Source organism: Pithys albifrons, chromosome 1 (assembly GCF_047495875.1).
Source record: "Pithys albifrons albifrons isolate INPA30051 chromosome 1, PitAlb_v1, whole genome shotgun sequence".
Classification (NCBI taxonomy): Eukaryota; Metazoa; Chordata; class Aves; order Passeriformes; family Thamnophilidae; genus Pithys; species Pithys albifrons.
The window spans coordinates 126070766-126093913 of record NC_092458.1 but is presented as its reverse complement, the minus strand read 5'-3'; the positions used below and the strand labels follow the sequence as shown (position 1 = coordinate 126093913).

General features: G+C 53.9%; 1 protein-coding gene across 3 annotated transcripts in view; it reads right to left on the bottom strand.

Moving 5' to 3' along the window:
* Window positions 1-182: 182 nt before the first annotated feature.
* Window positions 183-23148, bottom strand: part of SON (SON DNA and RNA binding protein) — a 41940-nt gene continuing 18974 nt past the window's right edge. For 2 of the 3 annotated variants that reach the window (XM_071567418.1, XM_071567410.1), the window contains exons 4-12: window positions 22980-23140; window positions 21159-21299; window positions 19754-19945; window positions 15984-16094; window positions 14543-14659; window positions 6896-7043; window positions 2449-2517; window positions 2259-2374; window positions 183-1678 (exon numbers count right to left, since the gene is read on the bottom strand). In XM_071567418.1, the coding sequence (XP_071423519.1) occupies window positions 1520-1678; window positions 2259-2374; window positions 2449-2517; window positions 6896-7043; window positions 14543-14659; window positions 15984-16094; window positions 19754-19945; window positions 21159-21299; window positions 22980-23140 (1214 nt within the window). In that variant the 3' untranslated portion in view covers window positions 183-1519. Of the gene's footprint in view, window positions 1679-2258; window positions 2375-2448; window positions 2518-6895; window positions 7044-7763; window positions 7844-14542; window positions 14660-15983; window positions 16095-19753; window positions 19946-21158; window positions 21300-22979; window positions 23141-23148 lie in introns of those variants that run through there. The other variant, XM_071567426.1, reaches the window with a different exon arrangement.

The window sequence follows — 23148 nt, the reverse complement described above, 5'->3', positions numbered from 1 at the left end:
CGAGGCTTCAGCTCTGTCAGAGCCCTGACCCTGGGATGGATCCTGCACCCCAGGGCTGAGGCAGACCCACCACCCAGCACTCCAGTGCATCTTCCCTGCTGTCCTCTGGATCTCACACCTTCCAGGCAGTTCAGCCACGCTGAGAAGCTCCAAACACTCAGTGAGAGACCGAAGGCCAGAAGCCAAAGGGAAAAAAGTTTAATTCAAGACAACAACGTCCATGAAAATGAAGATCAAGTGAAGCATTTCCAGAGCGCTTGGACAGACTTGGGAGGGGGTTTTGTCTCCAAACCAACCCCATTTCTCTGCTGCACACCAGACACCGACCCCTGTCCCTTCAGGGCAAGGACATGACATTGTTCCCTGACATTGACAGGACACACACGGGTCCAGGCACCAGAATTCCTCCCATGAAGCCTGAGCAGCCTCACTGTGTTTGTTCTGCCCCAGACCCAGCTCAGGTGTAACACAGCTCAAAACATCTCTGGAATAAGCACCTGCACTCTGCCAGTCCAGCAGTCCTGGCACCCTGCTCCCAGCTCAGGTCTGGCAGGAGGTGTGCAATGCCCTGTCCAGTTCCAGGCGTGTGCAGGTAAAGGACTGACACTTCTTAAATAAAAGATAAAGAGGAAAAGCTTTCAACCTCCAGTCCAATATCCAACAGCCCAAAGTCTGACTGGGCTCTCCTTGAGGGCAGAGGATCCTCATGGAAATGTTAAGCCCAAGGAGTTACTTTGTAATAGACTAAAGCAGTAAAAAACCCAGACCTGCTTCTGCCACCCTGATGACTGCTGAGAATCCTCACAAAGCCACTTTGACACTGCGTTTCTTCCAGAAGGCTTTTTGGCATCTTGCAGTTCCCGTTTCCTGGCTTGGCATCCATTGGAATCACTGCTTACCAACCAGGGGTGAAGATTATGAACTTGTGCTGCTTTATTGACCAAGTTGGGTACAACAATTGAAGCGTCATTCTACTCCCTCCCTCCCCCCAGTCCAGTTGTAGATCTGTTAAAGAGTTTAAAATTCACATGAACCACAAATCCGTACAATCAGCATCAGGCAGTGAGTTCACTGGTTGGGCACAGGCAGGAGCCACCCCTGCCCCTCTGGAGCCTCGTCCTGCTGTGCCGGGGCACAGGTGGCCACTGGGGACCCTGGGGACAATCCGTGCTCTCCAGGGCCCTCCCTCTGAGCGAGGGCGTTCCGGAGGGGCGGGAGCTGCGGGAGCCGGAGCCGAGGGGTCGCTACTGATGCCTCCAGAGTCTGTCCTCAGATTTAGTCGTTTAAGAAATAATTACATCACTAATGTAAACAATATAAACATACCAAAAACTAAGTATGATTTAAATACATTTGGATGGTACAAAAGAAAAAACCTGTGGGTGCCTGTACAGTTTTTACACGGTGGGAACTGCCGATGTATTTACAACCCGGGAGGGGCGAACACGACGGGCGTGCGGAGGGCGGCGCTCGGCTCAGCGGTGGGCGGCGCTCGGCTCAGCGGAGGGCGGCGCTCGGCTCAGCGGTGGGAGGCACTCCGGAACATGGTGGTGTTGACCATGCTGTCCTTTGGTACGAGGCCCATGGCCTGCAGCGCCGCCGTGGCCGCCGTGGCCTTCGCGTGCTTCTTGTTAAGGCTGGCAAAGGTGGGCCTGTACTCGTTGCCGTTCACTCTCACCTGGGGATGGGAAACAGCCTGTTGGAAGGGTGTCCATGGAATTCCTCACTGGGGGCACAGCCCATCCATGGCCGTCAGCAACACCATTTCATGGAGTCATGGAATGGTTTGTGTTGGAAGGGACCCCAAACCCACCCAGTGCCACCCCTGCCATGGCAGGGACACCTCCCACCAGTCCAGGCTGCTCCAAGCCCTGTCCAGCCTGGCCTGGGACACTCCCAGGGATGGGGCAGCCACAGCTGCTCTGCCCACCCTGTGCCAGGACCTGCCCGCCCTCCCAGCCAGCAATTCCTTCCCAATATCCCACCTAGCCCTGCCCTCTGGCACTTTGAAGCCATTCCCTGTGTCCTGTCCCTCCATCCCTTGTCCCCAGTCCCTCTCCAGCTCTCCTGGAGCCCCTTTGGGCACTGGAAGGGGCTCTCAGGTCTCCCTGGATCACTCCCTTCTCCAGGTGACCCCCCCCAGCTCTCCCAGCCTGTGCCAGAGCAGAGGGGCTGCAGCCCTGGGATGAAGTTCCTGCCCTGAGGTGCCCCTGAGGGCACACAGCCGTGGGCAGTGTCCCTGCCCTGCCCTGCCCCACCTTGAAGATGAAGTGCTTGCGGTGATCGGGCCCACTGTCGTCCACCAACACGAACTCGGGCGGTGTCCACCTCCTCTTGTTGCAGATCTCCATCAGCGCAGACACCGGGTGCTTCCCTGCACACACACAGCCCAGGAGTCAATGGCAAAGCAGCCTTGGGCAACTACAGGATTTGGGAAAAACATCTCACCTGAAAGATCCTTCATCACCACGTAATGGCCAGACCTCTTCTGGGCCTTCTCTCCCACAGCAACGAGCCCTGGGAACAACAGTCAAGTTTACATTCCTGACTCCCACCCAGTTCCTGTGCTCTCATGGGCAAAGCAGCAACAGGGATCAGGGGGTACACCTGGAGACTCCACACAGAGGTGTCAAAGCCTCCCTTTCATCCTGCATTTTCCCCTCTGCTTTACACATCACTTTCCTCCCAAGGGCCCCAGGAAGACTGAACCAGCTGGGCAGGAGAAAGCTGAGCAGCCCAAACAAGCCAGAGAGCCCCTGGTGTTCCACAGAAACCTGGGTTTCCATGTCTTTGGACAAACCATGGCCCAGAGGGACACTGAAGAACAGCCTCCCACTCTGATTTGTGTCTGCAGTTCACAGGTGGAGCACAGGAAGTGTCCCTATGGCCCAGGAATGTCCCCAGCAGTGGGATCACAGCTCTCTGCATCTCCCAGTGTCCAAACACCCTCTGTGTGCACATTCCCAGCCCTGAGCCTGTGAGTGGAATCCCACTGGGAAATAAAGCAGGAGAGTGGGAGCAGCCCCCAAGGGCTGCAGGAGCTCAGGGTCTGGGGAGCCCCTGGGGAACAGCAAAGCTCAACATCTGTCCTTGCAAAATCTTCCAAGATTAAGAACTAAAATGAGGAATTGTCAGGAATGTCTGAAATGCCAGTGCCCATCTGTGAGGGAAACTCCAACTTCTCCTCAAGCATTTTGCCATTCTCAGACCATCCCTGCCACATTCCTTTGTTTCTTACCTCAAGTTTTCCTGGAATGGCTTTCATGAATGAAGACAGGGAGATACTGCAATTGCTCCCAGTGCCTTCCTGTTCCTTCAGCTTTTTTCTGGGTGGCATTTGGGTTTGTTGTGCTCTGCCAGGAAGTCCCTCCCTCCTCACCAGACACTGTTCCTGCAGCTCCTGAGCAGGGACCTTGCAAGGGGCACGAACCCCTCGGAGACCACAATCCCTGAAGGAAGGGCAGGGGGTTTCCCCCTCACACAATTTTACACCCAAACCAACGAGAGAACTCTCACTGTCCACATCAAAACTCTCCCTGTCACTCCAAGTCACCAACACTCAACTCCACATCTGCTCTCTGGGACCTCATCGAGGAACTTCCAACAAGCTGCAGCCTCCTGAGTCGCTCCTTGGCACACTCCTGGCACTAGGAATTGTGTTTTATTTGAGGAATAAGTTTCAAAATGTCTTAAAAAACTCTTGCAGAACAAACCTGGGTGGGTTATTTATTAACAGACAGACTTTCTTTCAAAAATTCCTGACTTTGCTTTAAAACTCTACACAGAAATTTTTAAAAATGGACTTTTTAACCATTTAATCATTTGAGAACAGCAACGTCTGAAGAACTGCTTGTCCTAAATGGATAATCCCAGTCCAGCTGCTGCCTCCTCTCCTGTGCCACAGACCTGGTGCCTCAACAGAGAGAACTGCAGCATCCAGGCAGAGCTTGTGTGGGAACCACCACACAGAGCTGCACTCATCACCTTAAATCCTTAAAACCCAAACAACAGTGCAAAGCCAAGCCCAGCTGCCACCAAGGTGATCCCTGTTTGCAGGTGACTGACAGGCCAGGGAGAGGAATCCTTGGCAGTGACTGCCACCAGCATCTTTTGGTTTTAATTCCTTGACACACAAAGATTGTACAGAGGAAAACAGGATGTTTGGTCATTCACAGAATACCCAAATCACTGAGGTTGGAAAAGACTTCCAAGGTCAAGTCCAACCTGCTTTGTTTTCTTCCAAGCTCAGTTCTGAGCAAAAACAAGCCCTGAAATCCCAGAGCCATGGAATGGTTTGGGTTGGGAGGGACCTTAAAGCCCACCCAGTGCCACCCCTCCCACGGGCAGGGTCACCTCCCACCAGCCCAGGGTGCTCCAAGCCCTGTCCAGCCTGGCCTTGTAATAATTCTATTTCCATGCTCTGGTATCAGTTGTGACCTACTTCATATAATAAAGATTCCCACTTTTGAAAACACGTGTTTAGGAGCAGCACAGTGGGCATTTGTTGTCCTGCAGTCACTGTGAGTGAAGCTGTTCTTTTGTTCCACAGAATAATTCCATCAGAAATCCTCACAGCTGGATGTGCATCCTGGATTTATAATGGTCAGAACTTGGATGGGTGTTTCAGGTGGAAAATTTTCATCTAAATCCAAACCACCCTGGCCTGAGCAAAGGAGCAGCACCACTGCCTGGAACAAACTGGATGGTTCTGCTGCACCAAATGGGTTTTCTACCTGTGGGCAGGGACAGGAGACCACGGGCAAACAGGTGTGGGTTCCATGGATGGAGGAGAGGGGGCTGGAGCTGCCTCTGGAGCTGGGCCTGAGGTGAGCAGAGGATGGAGCAGAGCAGAGCTGCCCCCAGGGGATAGAGCAGAGCTGCCTGGAGGGGATAGAGCAGAGCTGCCTGGAGGGGATAGAGCAGAGCTGCCTGGAGGGGATAGAGCAGAGCTGCCCCCAGGGGATAGAGCAGAGCTGCCTGGAGGGGATAGAGCAGAGCTGCCTGGAGGGGATAGAGCAGAGCTGCCCCCAGGGGGATCAGAGCAGAGCTGCCCCCAGGGGGATCAGAGCAGAGCTGCCCCCAGGGGATAGAGCAGAGCTGCCCCCAGGGGGATCAGAGCAGAGCTGCCCCCAGGGGATAGAGCAGAGCTGCCCCCAGGGGGATCAGAGCAGAGCTGCCCCCAGGGGGATCAGAGCAGAGCTGCCCCCAGGGGGATCAGAGCAGAGCTGCCCCCAGGGGGATCAGAGCAGAGCTGCCCCCAGGGGGATAGAGCAGAGCTGCCCCCAGGGGATAGAGCAGAGCTGCCCCCAGGGGATAGAGCAGAGCTGCCTGGAGGGGATAGAGCAGAGCTGCCCCCAGGGGGATCAGAGCAGAGCTGCCCCCAGGGGGATCAGAGCAGAGCTGCCCCCAGGGGGATCAGAGCAGAGCTGCCCCCAGGGGGATAGAGCAGAGCTGCCTGGAGGGGATAGAGCAGAGCTGCCTGGAGGGGATAGAGCAGAGCTGCCCCCAGGGGGATAGAGCAGAGCTGCCCCCAGGGGATAGAGCAGAGCTGCCCCCAGGGGATAGAGCAGAGCTGCCTGGAGGGGATAGAGCAGAGCTGCCCCCAGGGGGATAGAGCAGAGCTGCCCCCAAGGGGATCAGAGCAGAGCTGCCCCCAGGGGATAGAGCAGAGCTGCCCCCAAGGGGATCAGAGCAGAGCTGCCTGGAGGGGATAGAGCAGAGCTGCCCCCAGGGGGATAGAGCAGAGCTGCCCCCAGGGGGATAGAGCAGAGCTGCCCCCAGGGGGATCAGAGCAGAGCTGCCTGGAGGGGATAGAGCAGAGCTGCCCCCAGGGGATAGAGCAGAGCTGCCCCCAGGGGGATAGAGCAGAGCTGCCCCCAGGGGATAGAGCAGAGCTGCCTGGAGGGGATAGAGCAGAGCTGCCCCCAAGGGGATAGAGCAGAGCTGCCCCCAGGGGATAGAGCAGAGCTGCCCCCAAGGGGATAGAGCAGAGCTGCCCCCAGGGGATAGAGCAGAGCTGTCTGGAGGGGATAGAGCAGAGCTGCCCCCAGGGGGATCAGAGCAGAGCTGCCCCCAGGGGGATAGAGCAGAGCTGCCCCCAGGGGATAGAGCAGAGCTGCCCCCAGGGGGATCAGAGCAGAGCTGCCTGGAGGGGATAGAGCAGAGCTGCCTGGAGGGGATAGAGCAGAGCTGCCCCCAGGGGGATCAGAGCAGAGCTGCCTGGAGGGGATAGAGCAGAGCTGCCCCCAGGGGGATCAGAGCAGAGCTGCCTGGAGGGGATAGAGCAGAGCTGCCCCCAGGGGGATCAGAGCAGAGCTGCCCCCAGGGGGATCAGAGCAGAGCTGCCCCCAGGGGGATCAGAGCAGAGCTGCCCCCAGGGGGATCAGAGCAGAGCTGCAACAGCAGGGACAAGAGGGACAAAAAGGAACCACAATGCACCTGTAAGACCCAAGTCCCTGAGTGTGACAGTGTTTGGGCTCTCACTCCTGTCCTCTGCCCAGATGAAAACTGATCCAGCTATTCCATCTCCCACCCTGCCCTGGCTCTTGCTTCAGCCACTTTCTCCAGAGCAGCTACTATGTCTTTTCCACACCTCGCTTCCCTGCCTGTACCTTCTCCAGGCATCCCACTGGAGCACATCCCTAATTCAGGAACCACTGAGAAGCACCTTCTAACAGGGAAGGTGAAGGTCAGGGAAGGCAAAGGACACCTGGCAGAGTCCACAGGCACAAGGACAAAGCAGAACCCAGGGCTTGGCAAACCAGGAGCAAAATCCAGAAGCTGCTCCCTTTTCCAGGGAAGCCACCCAGGAAACACTTTGTCCAGCCAGGAGATTCTGCCCAGCTCCAGCCAGGAGAGGTTTAGGAGCCCAAGCCATTTGTAAGGCAGGACTTACCTTTCCGGTCTGTCTTAAAGTCAACCATGATGGGCTCCACACTGCCCTCCTTGTTCTTCCCGAGCCCTTCTCCTTCTCTCCAGCCCATCTTCCTCATCAGCTGAGCTCCCATTCCTCCAGTCACAGGGGCTGCTCTTAAGAACTGATCCTAGCCAGAAAAAGAGAAGTAAAACAGGGCCTCAAGTTAGCACTGGGATTTGAAATAACAAGTGGGAGCTTCCAAAAAATGCTTCTAACAACCATTCACAGACTGAGTTTAAAATAAAAATCCACCTGAGCTCTGTGGATTTTTAGCCCAAACCAGTGTGTGGCACTGGAACTCACGCGGACACACGAGACACAAATCGATGTTTGGCCAAAAGGAACAGTGAGGAACACCCTGGGGTGAGCCCAAGGTGGCAGGTGACCCTCTCTCTCCAGACACACCTGCTCCATCAAGCGACAACCAGTTGGCTCCACAGCCCCTGTGAGCCCAGAGATCCCCTCAGCTCGGGCAGTGCTCCGTGTGCCCGGCACAGCCGTGCCAGGAGCTCCTCCTCGCCCACGGAACACAAGCACATTCAGGCAGGACATTCAGGGCTCTTCAGGTGTGTTTAAGGCTAAAAAAAAACCCTCTCCAAATTGTGTTCATTACAGAGCAATTGCACATTCAAGTTCTACTCTGCAAATCCACATGGAACAAAGAGCTTTTGCTTTCCCCTCGGGTGTTTAAGGAAAAAGGCGCTCAGCCCCCCAGTTTAGCAGCAGCAGTCGTCACATTCTTTCAAATGAGCATTAATACAAGTTGTTAAATGGTGAAAGCTTAACAGAAAGTTTAAACATCTGCTTTGATGTAAAGAACTGTAAAAACTCCTTAAAAGTTACGTACCTAGGCCTCGCTGGCCGCAGTGTTGTGAATAGTAGGGCTGGCACTGACCGTGGCAAGGAGGCGGCTACAAGGATTTGACCCTGAAACAAGTTTCCATACAGAGGGGTGAAAGTTCACAGGGTATTCTGTGAACCATCATCTCTCTCGTGCCCCCCCGCTGACCCCAGCAGGCAAGTCCAGCACTTCCATCCCGGCAAGGACTTGCTGCCTCAGGCACACACACGGCGACACCCGGCCCTGCCCGCGGGCATCGCTCAACGGCGCTCCTGGCACGGCTCGGCAGGGCACGGCCAGCACTCCTGGCACGGCTGGGCACAGCCAGGGCTCCTGGCACAGCCAGAACTCCTGGCACAGCTGGGCACAGCCAGGGCTCCTGGTACAGCACAGCAGGGCATGGCCAGCAGCCTCACTGGCCCTGAGCCATGCCCACGGCACCGACGGTTTCTGCTCTCCCGGCACCGGCGCAGCCTCGTGTCCACACTCACAGCTCCGGCTTGTCCAGCACTCACAGGGCCCTGCTTTCCAGGACTGATGGATCCCTGCCTGCCCAACACTCACAGGGCTCTGCTTTCCAGGACTGATGGATCCCTGCCTGCCCAGCACTCACAGGGCCCTGCTTTCCAGGACTGACGGATCTCTGCCTTCCAAACACTCACAGGTCCCTGGTTTCCAGGACTGATGGATCCCTGCCTGCCCAACACTCACAGGGCTCTGCTTTCCAGGACTGATGGATCCCTGCCTGCCCAGCACTCACAGGGCCCTGCTTTCCAGGACTGACGGATCTCTGCCTTCCAAACACTCACAGGTCCCTGGTTTCCAGGACTGATGGATCCCTGCCTGCCCAACACTCACAGGGCTCTGCTTTCCAGGACTGATGGATCCCTGCCTGCCCAACACTCACAGGGCTCTGCTTTCCAGGACTGATGGATCTCTGGTTTCCAGGACTGACGGATCTCTGCCTTCCAAACACTCACAGGTCCCTGGTTTCCAGGACTGATGGATCCCTGCCTGCCCAGCACTCACAGTCCCTGGTGTTCCAGGACTCTTCAGGTCCCTGGTTCCCATCCGTAGGTAACAAACCCACCATGTTCCTCTTCCAGAGTGTTTTCCAGGGATTCCCATCACAGCAATGTGTGTGTGCAGCTCCCACTGTGCAGGGTGGGAAAGGATGAAACCCAGGAGAATTCTCCCAGTCCCTGCCCAGGACCTGTCTGGATCTGCACCAGCTCCAGGAGGGATGCTGGAGGAGCAGAGCTGTGGCTGGAGCACAACCACAGTCCCTGGGACACAACAGCCACAGCCCCGCAGAGCCTGGTCCTCGCTCCAGCTCCCTCCTCTTTCCCAGGAATGCCTCCCAAGGAGGACAGCCCGGACACAAAGGCCAGTGGGTGTGACAGGCTGTGGCAGCAGCCCCTGTTGCAGCAGCACCCTGTGTGTTCAGTTCACAAAGGACACGGAGAGGGAGAGCCCTGCCGAGGTCACTGCACTGTCACCTTCCCCACCCCTGGGAAACACCCGAGCCAGGGCTGGGGGAGGGAGAACACAACAAAATACCCTGCTCCAGGGAAATCCAAGCCCTGAGCTCCCACAGGGGGTACAGAGCCTGAACAAATGCCAGGAACTGGGAATAAGAAGTGCTGAATTCCAAAGGGCAGTTTATTTCCAACACCTCTTTCCTGGTGGAGTTCAGGATCTGGGCAGGGAACTGCAGCAGGAATTTTGTACATTCTGCTGACTCAGTGTGTCCCACAGAACCAAGGCAACAGTGAGAGAAATTAATAGTAACTATTAATTATCATTATTATCAATAATGTCATTCCAGAATACACAAATACCTGTGCATCCCACCAAAAGACTAAAAAGGAAGGAATTCTGATTCCAATGGGACAGGAGCCAGCAGAAGCCCCCCTGGATTCAGGTCACTGAGGAAGCAAAGGTTTGCACCAAGGGAAAATTCCTTCCCTCTTGATTCTGTTGGGCTTTTGTTTTTTTTAATACTAAAGTGATAATAATTTAATATTAATCAGTGAATATTTGATAATGCACCTCTAATGGCACCTGCACATTCTGCTTTTCAGTAATTTGATGCCAGACCAATTCCCTCAGCCCACGATTTAATGAGTGGGGGGAGAACCAGTGCTGGGTTTGGATCTCACAGAAAACAAAAAATAGTGGAAGGGGTCACAGAAGCAGGGGAGTAAAACCCACATTTGTTTTCATTTTAAAAACCATCAAAAGCTGAGTGTCCCCAAACTCCTGAGCTCTGGAGCTTTGCAGATTCCAAATTAAAGGGGCTGGGATACAACAACCCTCCTGTTTGCACTTGTTTGCTGCTGCCAGAATTAACTATTCCCAAAATCAGTTCTCTTCCACTCACTGATCTCAGTTTGAGGGAGCCTGCAGGACAATTTAATACCCTTATCCTCACGTTTTGAGCTCTCAATTCCATGAAATCCCACTTCCATTCTGCCAGCACATGGAGACACCAAAGGGTGACGTTCTTGAGTCAGCACTTTCTTTAAAGGGAAGGTAAAACCTGATTCCTGCCGAGGGTTTGGCTCAGTTTTCATTCATGTTATTCCCAATTCTTCAGGCTCATTCTTTGAAGCAACAGTTTAGGAAGCAAACCCCAAAGCCCTGGAGGCCTGAGGTGGCAGCTCAGGTGCAGCACAGGGATCCAAGGTGAGTTTAACTCCAGGAACTCCTTCCTGTTCCAGGAACAAGCAGCTCTTTGGAAAACACCTGTGCCAAGGAGCTGAATTTTCCATTAAATCATGGAATATCCTGGGTAGGGAGGGACCTACAAGGACCATCCAGTCCAACTCCTGGCCCTGCCCAGGACAGCCCAACAGTCCCCTCTCTGTCCCTGTCCCATTGTCCAAACACTCCTGGAGCTCTGGATCAGGATGTGACCACATGGAATCTTGCAGGGATCCTGAGGAGGGAACTGGGGGCTGTTCCTGACCTGGAAGAGGCTCCAGTCCTTTCAGCACCAGCCACTCTCCTTCCCTCAGAGCAGGGGCTGCATCCCCTGCTGAGGAATCCCAGCAATCAAACCCCGTGTGCCCAAAGCTCCTGCAGGGTTTGTGCTGCACAACAGCAGCAGGAACAGCTGGAACAGCTGGAAACACCAGCAGGGAGAGGCCTGAGGGGGAGCCAGTCCAGTCCCACTCACACATCCTGGAATCCCGCACTGGTTTGGGTGGGAGGGACCCCAAAGCCCCCCCAGTGCCACCCCTGCCATGGTGTCCAACCTGGCCTGGGACACTCCCAGGGCTGGGGCAGCCACAGCTGCTCTGGGCACCCCCCACCACCTGCACAGCCAGGAATTTCTCCCCAGTACCCAGGATTCCATCAGCACAGGGTGTGATTTGCTCTGCCCAGGATCCCATCAGCACAGGGTGTGATTTGCTCTGCCCAGGATTCCATCAGCACAGGGTGTGATTTGCTCTGCCCAGGATCCCATCAGCACAGGGTGTGATTTGCTCTGCCCAGGATTCCATCAGCACAGGGGTGTGATTTGCCCTGTGACCTTCCCTCCCAGGGCCACTCTCTGTGTCCTGCAGGAACACGGGATTTCCAGAGTGCCCTGGGGGAGGCTCAGCAGCCCTGCAAGTGCCAACCACAAGACTCAGCTTTACCTCCCTCCTAGAGGAGTTTTCCTCTGCTGTGACTGGGAAGAATGGAAGGCAGGCTCAGAACTTTCCAGCACTTGCTGCACCCCATGGATGAGCACAAGAGCAGCCCAGCAGCTCCCAAGGGGCACAAACCACTGCCCAAACCTGGCCCTGGGGAGCAAGTTCAGGCTCCAGAAAGAAGCTGATAAATCCAGAACCAAGGGTGAGTCTGGGAAAGGGGGAGTCAAGAGACCTCAACAGAATTTGCTTGGAAAAACAAAGAATATTCCACCACTTGTTCTGACATTTCTTCAGCAGCTCAGTGTGTTGGAAGAAAAAGGGAATAAAAAAGAAACCTTCAGAAAAGTAAGTGGTATTTGTGAACTGATTACACCAATGGTGATCAACTGAAACAGAACCCACTTTTCCAAAGGGAAAGGTGATACTGTTCAGGAATGTTTTAAGGTACAAGAAATCCATCTGTTATTTTTCTCTGTGGATCCTGCTCAGGACCCTGCACAAGAACACCAGGAATCAGTACAAGAATTGGAAGATAAACCTTATTCCCCCTGGGGGCCCCCACTCTGAGGCACATTAACCACTGCAGGACCCAACTCCCTCAGGCACTCAGACCCACACTGAATTCCAGGCATGTATTTACCTCTCCAGAGTTCTTTGGAAAGGACAGAAAAGAGTTAAATCCACAAAATGCAAAGTGAAGTCAGAGCTCAGAAAACAAACTCCCCCAGGATTTGAGTTTTCCTCCCCTCCTGACACAGCTCCCCTGTTCCATCCCCCTGGTTTTGTGCTGATCTCTGTCACACCCAGTGTCTGAGCACATTCTAATTCTTTATTAAATCAGACCCAAATTAACTGGCTGACACAGCCCCATCTTTGCTGAATGGCCACAGCTCCTGTCCTGGCCACTGGAGATGCCAGACTCTCAAGGAAGTGCCTTTAGAACCAGCTTCAATCAGAAACGTGCATTAATTTACAGACACAACTCCACAGCCCAGTCAGCAGTGGGAAAATTCAGAGAAACACAGAATAGCCTCAGTTGGAAGTGACCCACCAGGATCAGAGTCCAACTCCTGGCCCTGCTGAAGAAAATTAGGGTTTTTTTCACGTGTTTTCTTGGGACAAAAAGGGAGCCCAAGCCTCACTGCTCAGCACTACACTGAGTAACTGAGAGTGCTCACACAATCTCAAGTGCCCAATAACACCCAACCTGTTCCTGCAGTTCACGGGTGGTTTGCACTCACACCCTGACAAACAGGACATGGATTCAGAACCCCTCCCTGCGGGACCCTCCTCCACCAGGGCATGGGACTCCACGGGGAGGTTTTCCCAGCCCCCCTGGCAGCCCCTGGGCACTGTGGGCACTGTCAACTCTGGCTCTGCTGGGCAGAACTGGGCAGGGCAGAGGATTGCTGAGCAGGACAGGGGGGGTGTCCTTGTCCCCCACCCTGCAGCTCCTGCCCCAGAGCAGCCCCCTCTGTGCCCAGTGCCAGGGGAGGCTCCTGCCCTGCTGGGAGGGATGGCAGAGCTGCTGCTGCTCACCCACAGCTCCAACAGCAGCTCATGGCAGTCACATCCACAGGCACAAACCACGCTCTGCTCCCACTCCTCCTTGGGAAGTGTTTGTGGGTTTTGTTGTTTTGTTGGTCTTGGTTGTTGTCTTGGGTTTGTTCACTTGGTTTGGTTTGTTCAGTTTTCTTTTAAAGCAGATTTCAAGAGTGAGTTGGAGGCCTGGGGGAACACACCTGCTCTCTGCCCTCCATTCCTGCCAGTGGGGGCACAGAAACCCCCAGAAGCTCCAGCAAGGAGGAGGTTTGGGAAAGAGCTGCCCAGAGCTGCTCCCTTTGCACGGCCCTGCAGAGGGAGAACCTCCCCTCACACACCTGCTGAGCTCCTTCCCAAGCCTCCCAGTGGGAAAGCTCCTTCCTCACCAGCACATCCCTGCCAAGTGTTTATAGTGCCAAGTTCCTGTGCCAGGGACAACGACTGTCTTCATCAAAGGCAACATGTTGTTACAACCTTAAGAGTTCGTAATTGCTGAAATCAGACTTTATCATGTACATTCTGCTTTAACACTGACAAGACCCCTGAAGATTCCCCTCTGACTGTGTTCCCTGGCTCTCTGGACTGCTTGGCTGCATGAAGTAGAAAAACAAGTTAGTGAATCTTGGCAAAAATGCTTCTATTTTTAGGATGTTGTAATTCCAGGCTTTTGTGCTCAGTTTACACCAACTTCTACAGAAAATTCCACTTCAGCAACCTCCCAGTCTGGAGAGCCTCTGAACAGAGGCTGATACAGCACAGACTCCAGGGCACCACCAGCACAACTCAGGACTCCTTTGCCCCAGAGGGGTACACTGCCTGAACTCCTCAGCTGCAGGTGTGGCCAGAGCAGCAGCTCAGCTGAGCTGCAGGACAGACTGACAGAGCAGCCTGTGGGACACTCCACACCCCCAGGGCAGAGGGAGCACCTGCAGCACGAGAGCCCCTGCACTGTGCACACAGGAACATCAGCACTGCAGGAACTCAGGAACTGCAACTCCTGCTTTAGTCCTGCAGCCTCTGGCTCCCAGAACACCCTGGGGATCCAGACAGAGGCAAAGGAGCCACCACAGAGAACCAAGGCAAACACAACAGCAGTTTGGCACTTGGTTCACGCAAGGTGATGCCAAAACTCCCTGAGTTCAACAACAAACCTTGCCTGAGCTGTCCCAGTCCCAGTGAAGGAGTGCTGGGTGTCCCATTGCAGGCACAGCAGTGCCAGCACTGTGTTGCCAGTGCCAGATGTGGATCACCAGCTGCAGTCACACACCTCAGTGCCAGCCCATACCCAGCCTGCTGAATCCAGCACATGCACGAGCACGGGGTGCAGGGACAGCTCCTGCCCCTTCCAACACCTGCACCAGCCATCACAGGGTTCAGAGACATCTCCTGCCCTTTCCAACACCTGCAACAATCACCACGGGGTGCAAAGACAGCTCCTGCCCCTTCCAACACCTGCACCAGCACAGGGTGCAGGGACAGCTCCTGCCCCTTCCAACACCTGCATCACCACGGGGTGCAGGGACATCTCCTGCCCTCTCTAACGCCTGCACTGCTGTTCAGAACGAGCTGCTGGGACAGGTGTGTCTGTGGCACTTGTACCTTTCGGATCCAGGCCTGGGGGCCGCTGTTGGTGAGCTCGTCCGAGGACAGGATCTGTGCTCCAGTGCTGCCCGTGAACTGGCCAGGGATGGAGTTGGACTGGGCCCAGGCGTCGATCTGCAACAGCAAAGCCACAGTGAGACCAAACCCAACATCTGCACCTCTTCCTCTGCAAGGCTTTGTTGTTTCTTAGTCCTTTCCACGCTGGCCCCTCATTGCCACTTAGTGTGTTCACTGACACTTGGCTGTGAGCAGGTGCTCCCAAAAGCTGAGCTTGAGGGGGCACCCTGAGGCCTGAGCTCCAAGTCTAAGGAGTTCATGGTTTCCTCATCCTCAGTAATCAGTGCTTGGCTTCATGACTTCCTTATCCTCAAAGCCCAGGAGTGCAGAGCCAGGCAGGCCTTTCTGGGCCCACGGGGTGGGTTTCCACCCAGCTGTGCTGAGGTGGGTGGGAGGAGCAGGGTTGGGGAGGAAGGAGTGCCACCCCTGTGCCCCCCGTGCCCACAGCCCTGCCACACCTGCTTCTGTGCTTGGTTCAGCATGCACAGGGCCCTGCCATACCTGCCCCTGTGCCCCCTGAGCCCAGGGCCCTGCCATACCTGCCCTGTGTCCCCACAGCCCTGCCGTAACTTCCCCGTGTCCCGAGACCCCCCATACCTGCTCTTGTGCCCCCCATACCTGCCCCTGTGCCCCCCGCGCCCCCCATACCTGCCCCTGTGCCCCCCATACCTGCTCCTGTGCCCCCCATGCCCCCCATACCTGCCCCTGTGCCCCCCGTGCCCCCCATACCTGCCCCTGTGCCCCCCATACCTGCTCCTGTGCCCCTGTGCCCCCCATACCTGCTCCTGTGCCCCTGTGCCCCCCATACCTGCTCCTGTGCTCGGTTCAGCATGCACATGGCCCTGCCATACCTGCCTCCGTGCCCCCCATGCCCCTGTGCCCCCCACACCTGCCCCTGTGCTCCCCATACCTGCTCCTGTGCTCGGTTCAGCATGCACATGGCCCTGCCATACCTGCCCCTGTGCCCCCATGCCCCTGTGCCCCCCATACCTGCTCCTGTGCTCGGTTCAGCATGCACATGGCCCTGCCATACCTGCTCCTGTGCCCCCCATGCCCCTGTGCCCCCCACACCTGCCCCTGTGCCCCCCATACCTGCTCCTGTGCTCGGTTCAGCATGCACATGGCCCTGCCATACCTGCCCCTGTGCCCCCCATGCCCCTGTGCCCCCCACACCTGCCCCTGTGCCCCCCATACCTGCTCCTGTGCTCGGTTCAGCATGCACATGGCCCTGCCATACCTGCCCCTGTGCCCCCCATACCTGCCCCTGTGCCCCCCATACCTGCTCCTGTGCTCGGTTCAGCATGCACATGGCCCTGCCATACCTGCCCCTGTGCCCCCCATGCCCCCGTGCCCCCCATACCTGCCCCTGTGCCCCCCATACCTGCTCCTGTGCTCGGTTCAGCATGCACATGGCCTCCAGGTCGAAGGAGTTCTCGTTGAGCCTTTTCTGCGCCACCGCCCGGTCGTTCATGGCCGTGGTGATGTCCACACACTGTGGAGAGAGAGGGCACTTGTGAGGCCACAGCACCCACAGCTGTGCCTGCACCTGGGAAGAGCTGCTGGAGAGGAGGGGCTGCCAGTGCTGCAAAGGGCTTTGACACAACACACAGCTGGTTTGCTGAAGAAACAGGCAATGGGATAAAAATCCTGGGGCTCCTCAATCCACGCGAGATGGGCTCTCCTGAACAAACACACACTGCAAGCGTGACACCCCATCATGCACCATCACCTGTACACACTGCATGTCCTAGGAGTTATTTCCTAAGAACTGGTTTGGTCACAAAAAAACCTGCAGAGAAGCATTTTACTGTTCAGTGGGATCTTTTCCACCAACAGAATTAAACAAGGGACAGGACAAGGGGAAACAGCCTCAGGCTGGGCCAGGGCAGGGGCAGGGGGCACAGCAGCAGCAATTTCTGCCTGGAAAGGGTGGGCAGGGACTGGCAGGGGCTGCCCAGGGAGGTTTGGAGTGCCCAGCCCTGGAGGTGCCCAAGGCAGGACTGGCCGTGGCACTGAGTGCTCTGGGCTGGGGCACAAGGTGGGCATCGGGCACAGGGTGGGCTCCAGGGGCTGGCAGGGCTTTGCCAAGGTGGGCATGGGGCACAGGGTGGGCTCCAGGGGCTGGCAGGGCTGTGCCAACCTCAGGGATCATGGAATTCTGTACTACCAGCTTCTGGAATTCACTATTCTGGAAGGAATTATTTACATCTGTGCTGCTGAACCACAATAAAATTTAAAGAAAAATAAATTTAAAACTATCTTGCAGAGTCCTTGGGGGAGAACATGGAATGTATGAAGGAGGTCATTGCAAACCTCCACTTTGTGGGATACAAATGGAACCAACTGGCTGGGGTACAGCTCCTTCTAAAATCCTTGTGCCTTGGCCCCAGAGGATGGGCATTTTATGGAGCAGTGGAATTTCCTTGGAGCTGTGACAGACACTGGCAAGGCTGGCACTGTTTGAAGTACAGGGGAAAGCCAATAATCAGAGCAGACCTGGCACACACTCTCTGAGGTGTTGGGTCAGTTTAACTTCATTTTCATTGGCCCCATAAAAGGTTTTTCCTGTGTTAATCACCATGTCACAGCCTCTCACAGTTGTACCAAAGGGCCAGCAGGAGAACTGAGACTCATTTAGGGCTGACTCAGCTGAAGAACAAACCAAACAGCTCATGCACAGCCCCTGGCCCAGGAACCAGGGCAAGAATTTAGTAAATACTGAAACACACTCAGAGACAGACACAAACTTCTACAATTGCATCCAACACAGGCATTGGTTTTGTGCTCTATTAAATCTGACTTGAAGGTGTGAGGTGTTTGAGTTCAGCACAAAAGGTGTTTCTGCTGTGAAGATCATTGCAGTTAAATCCCCAACCCCAGATGTCCATGGACTGACAGTGCTGATTTACTGTCACACACAGCACAAACAAAGCACAAAAGCATTAAAAATCCTAATTACCTAAAATCCCCTCAACTGTAGGTGAAAATGCCTGTTTAAAACACACACTGGCTGAGTTAATAAATTTCCCTCCCCTACTTCAAACAATCCTTTAATTTTCTGTTTGTGAAAGTGGTCCAGGAGATAAATAAGAGTCCTACTCACCAAGAGCTCCAGCCCAGCACTACCCAAAGGCCCGGGAGCAGCCCCTGGAAGCCCCCTGGCACCCCTGCCATGCCAGGGGTGTGGCATTGCTGCACCAGACTGGGCTCTCAGCACATTCCCTGGTCACTGAAATCCCAAACAGCTCCCACATGGCCAGGCACGACTGTGGAGACCATCAGGGCTCTGAGTTATGCCAACACACTCCAAGGCAGCTTTGCAACTTGTAAACAGACACAAATCTCTGCTGTTGCAAGTATGGCCAGGTGTCATCCAATGGCTGCAGTGCCATCTCTGCCAGAGCTGTGCCCTGCTCAGCTCACCTGGCACACCTGCCCACGAGCACCAGGGCTGGCATGGGCAGCAGGTGTTCCACCTGCCCTGGAGGGTCACTGGCTGAGTTTACTCCATTTTCACATCACTTCAGCACCTCTGCCCAAGCCACCTGGGATGCTCCACCCTGAAATCCAGCACTCAGCTTCCCAACAGCTCCTTCCTCCCAAGCTTTCTGCCTCCCACAGACATACTGAGCCCTCACAGCACTCCAGACCTTTCCCTCCATCTCCTGCTACCACCAACAACTATGTCAAGAGCACAAAGTGTTTATAAAAACAGAGCAATGAAACCAACTGTGTGGTTGGTTGTTAATGTCAGTCCAGACTTGAGTCAGAACTGTCACAGTATTTCAGAATTAGCAACAATGACTGGAGGGAAATTGTATGTGGAACTTCTGAAGGATCCCAGCACAATCCCCAAGCAAGGGAGCTCATCTGCCTCATGCTGCTCAAAGGGAGCCATTTCCACCTCAGAGCCCTCACAAACATTTAAAAAATGCAGGAGAGAAGCAACTCTGTCACCTGTCAGACTCCCTGGAGGAACACACAGGAATTCTGCTCCTATTACCCACTTAAGCCTCACCAAACCCAAGGGATGGGACACTTTGAGCTAGTGCCCCCTGAAATCACCCTTAACACAAACCAAGTTAAGGTAAATGCAAACAAGAATATTTATTTACAAAATATAAAAGCAGACAGCATAGTTACAGGCATTTATAAATGTACACAGGACAGAAAGGAAAGTTGTGTTTCATGTATTTCAGTGAAACTGGGAATGACCTTCTGCACAAACACCTCGGTGTGTGTCTCACCAGTGGAGCCTGAGAGCCCCCAGTGAGATCCCACCTGCACTGAGGGAACAGGGAATTAACTGGGTGCCCAACCACCAGATTCTGAGCTATGCCATGAAAACGTTGGGCAAGTTACACTCTGTGGTTTTGGTGCTGCAAAGGCCCAGAAGAATATTCTTTCTGTGCTTCTACTGTACAGTATCAGAAAGTTCTTGGAAAACAAAACACACCAAGTGAGGAGATGGGTTTTGTCAGAAACTGATGGAAGGGTTTGGGTTTTGGCTTTGGAAGGTGTGAGAACAAGGCCTCAGGTGCAGTGAGGTAACAGCAATATGAAGAAATCAACATCTGTCTTAAATATTTAAATTACTTAATTACAACTCCCCCCCCCCCCAAATGTTCTTTGGAAGAAATTTCAATTTGCTTTGTTCTTTAGTTTATTACCCACATAATTAGATTGTCCCTTGGAAGGCCACGTGGAAAATAGCCATGTGAGGAAACCTGCCTGGAGAGCTGAAAGATCCATCAATACATCCAGAGGCAATGGCAGTTTTAGACACTCCTCACAATTCTCAATGGATTACATTCCAGTGGGATGTTACTGCTCTAAGACTGGTGGGACAATTTAATAATTAGCATTACATACATTGCTGTTGAAGTCTCAGGGTATTAATTAACCTCTGCAAGAACCTGAGCAAGGAACATGTTTTCCATCTCCCAGCAGCAGTTTCAGTTCTCTGGTACCCAGGAGTGCCCAAGGCCTGGGGGGCCAGGCTGGCCCTGCCCAGGGGGGCTCACACCCCCAGCTCTCTCAGCTCTTGGGCACCACCTTGTTAAGTGCTTTTTTTTTCCCCCCAGGCTGCAGTTTGGTCCCAGGCAGTGCTTTTGGCTTTCTTAAGTGATAGGCTTGCCTTGCCCTCCTTACCTCAATGGCTGGCTTGGGGAAAACATCGTCCTTGCCGTCGTCTTTGCCTCCCTTGTCCACGGGCACCCACTCTCCGTACACACTGTCTGCCTCCTTCTTCCTGTGCTGCGACCCAGAGGACACGGGGAACTCTTTTGACAGGCTGACCTGATTTTTTGGTTGGGGTGGTGGTGCTGGTTTTATGCTGGGAGTCTGAAAGGAAGAAAACGGCACAGAGGTAAGACTTGAAAACACACCAGACTCACAAGGTGATGTGTTGGAAACACCTGGGATTTGGTTTCCACAGGACACTCATCCTTCTTACTGCATAATAATATCTGTAATAAATCATTTGGCACTTGGCACAGCCCTAAAAACCCACAAGTGAGCAACAAACTGCACTGTAAGAGAAGATGAAAAATCACTTCAATCAACTCCAGCAGCCCCAAACCCCCCACCCCTCCCTCTCCCAGCTGACCCAGCACAAAGAACAATCCTCATCTGCCCCACAGGCATTTTGGAGGCAAAGCTCAAGGGGAAGACCCTGGGCAGCCCCAACACTGGCTGTGATCACAAGCTCTGCATGGGCAGACAGAGCAGTTCTCAACATCTGGATTGATCACTGTGGGTTATTTTTTCCAGCAGCAGGAATTTCCAAGCACTTTGTTTTGTTCAGTGTTGGTAACACAGGCAGAACCTGCACAAATCCCTGCCAGGTTCCCTTCCAAGAGGCAAACTTCTTGGAATACAGAGGGGACAGAGGAAGGACAATACTAGGAGGGTCAAAGAAGGGCCCAGCAGGCAGAGCAGCCCATCACCACCCAGAGCATCCCTCTCTGGAGCCCAGAAGAGTTCCAAGGTTGCCTGAGTTTCATTGTACCCCTTTCTAACAATAAAATATAAAATCCCTTTCTACCTTACACTTTATGTAAATATGTGTTACTGCCCATTTTGTGCACACCACAAGCTATTTCTTTATTTACACATAAAACCAGGAGTGCTATTTCTACTATTATTTCTAATATAATAATCTACAGTTATTTCCATTTTAACTGAGAATATTTAGCATTTTTCTAGTACTTTATACCCTGCAAAATCAGAGCAGACATTCATGGGCACAAAAAACCTCCAAAACTAAAACTAGAAGAAAAACACCACTCAAACCCCCCCCAAAAATCAACAGACCAACAAAACCTACACTGATTCTAAATTGATGCTTCAAAGCACTTGACTGGCAGATGCAATTAAACAAACACTCCTCATTTCACAGAGATTAGCAATTGAAACTGGGAGGATTCCTTTAAAGTGATGGGTAACACTGTGAACTTCACCAAGAGGATCAACCCCTGCTGTATCTCTGTAAAATAACTTGCATTATTTCAGAAGAACCACAGTTTAAAGCAGTGAAAATTCACGTGGTACTCACACTTAAATTGAAGAAAATAGGTTTGGGTTCACTGAGCTTGAAGGGGTGGTTGTAGAAGGGCCGCTCCTCCTCCTCCTCGTCAGACACGTGGGGTTTGTTCACGATCACGTCGTCCGTGCTCTGAGCAATCTTCTTGCATTTCTGCAGAACGAGAGAGAAGGGGGAAATGTCAGCTCTGAGCAAACCTGGGCTTTCCACCCTCACACACACACGATGTTTCCACCCAAAAAAAGTGGTTTCTTTTCTAAACTTGGAGGTAGAAACTCTTTCAGCAACAGCACCAAGAGATGGGCTTTGGATACTCCACACAAATTATCCACCACTCCTTGGGCACTAACTCTGTCCCTTGCCAGAAGCCACGGCTCCAAAGGAGTTCAGATTCCTTCTGGAATACTGTGGGGTTAGCCAGGGATGTGGGGCACCCCCATTCACTGAATGCAAACAGAAGTGCTATGAGGATACCACAGTCCAATCAGCAAAAGCCTCCCTGGGGGCAACAAAAATGAGAGAAAAAAAAAAAGGACAAAAAAGACTTTCTAGAGAAGCCAAAATTTTTTGGTTAAGTCTTTCCTGATTTCCCAACACCTGGACTGCCTCTGTGGCCAGTTCTGATTCAACAGAACAGAAATCTGGTCCAACAGATTCCCAGAGCTGGAACAGGAAAGGAGGGGCAGGTTTGGTGCTTCCAGATGAGCACAAACTACTCTGGATCATGGTCAGGGTGTGTGAACAACCACGAGAGGTGTGAGCACAGGGCACTGCACCCCTCAGCTCCTGGAGGGCCCCTCTGCTCCCCCAGCCCAGGGACAATGGGGACAGGATTTCTCAGCACTTGGCCAATGCTTCCTCTCAGGTGTTATTTCCAGAACTGTCACACCAATGATGCAATTAAAAAAATAAAGGCACTTTTCTATTCCAGATTTTCTCCAGTTTCTGAGGGAAGTGTCCCAGCCCAGGTTGGACAGGGCTTGGAGCAGCCTGGGCTGGTGGGAGGTGTCCCTGTCCATGGCAGGGGTGGCACTGGGTGGGCTTTGGGGTCCCTTTGAACCCAAACTATCCTGTCATTCCATAACAACACCAGAACCAAAAACTAGAAGTGAAAGCTTTGGGTTTCATTAGCAGGAATGCAGGGAGAGACACCAATGTGTACAAAATGAGAATGGAATCAAACCTAAACAAACAAAAATGAATAACTAGATTACATGCATTTCCATGGAATTAAAAATCAGTTTCAATAACCTAAACAAACCTCTGTAGAGAATAAGGGTTCAAATGGTGGGCAAGCCCTGGCAGGGGCTGCCCAGGGAGGGTTGGAGTGCCCAGCCCTGGAGGAGCCCAAGGCAGGACTGGCCGTGGCACTGAGTGCTCTGGGCTGGGGGCCAAGGTGGGCATTGAGCACAGGGTGGGCTCCAGGGGCTGTCAGGGCTGTGCCAGGGTGGGCATCAGGCACAGGGTGGGCTCCAGGGGCTGGCAGGGCTTTGCCAAGGTGGGCATTGGGCACAGGGTGGGTTGCAGGGGCTGGCAGGGCTTTGCCAAGGTGGGCATGGGGCACAGGGTGGGCTGCAGGGGCTGGCAGGGCTTTGCCAAGGTGGGCATCAGGCACAGGGTGGGCTGCAGGGGCTGGCAGGGCTGTGCCAAGGTGGGCATCAGGCACAGGGTGCTCTCCAGGGGCTGGCAGGGCTTTACCAGCCTTGAAAATTCTGTGATTCCAAACCCAAACCAGTTCACACACAACCTGAGCACATACAGTGCCAATCTGCCTACAGGTCACCAAAGCCCAGCTGGGTGAAGTTCAGGTTTGCTGCTGCTGCTCTCCCTCACCTCTGTGAGCTCCTTCAGGGTGTCCCTCGAGGATTTCTGGTTGGCTTTGTCATCCTTCTTCTGGGACAGCAGTGGCATCAGGCTGGGGGGCAGGGGCACGCCAGACTTCGCACACATGGCGGCCGCGTTGGCCTTGGCGATCTCCAGCAGCTGCGCCTTGTCTGGAGGG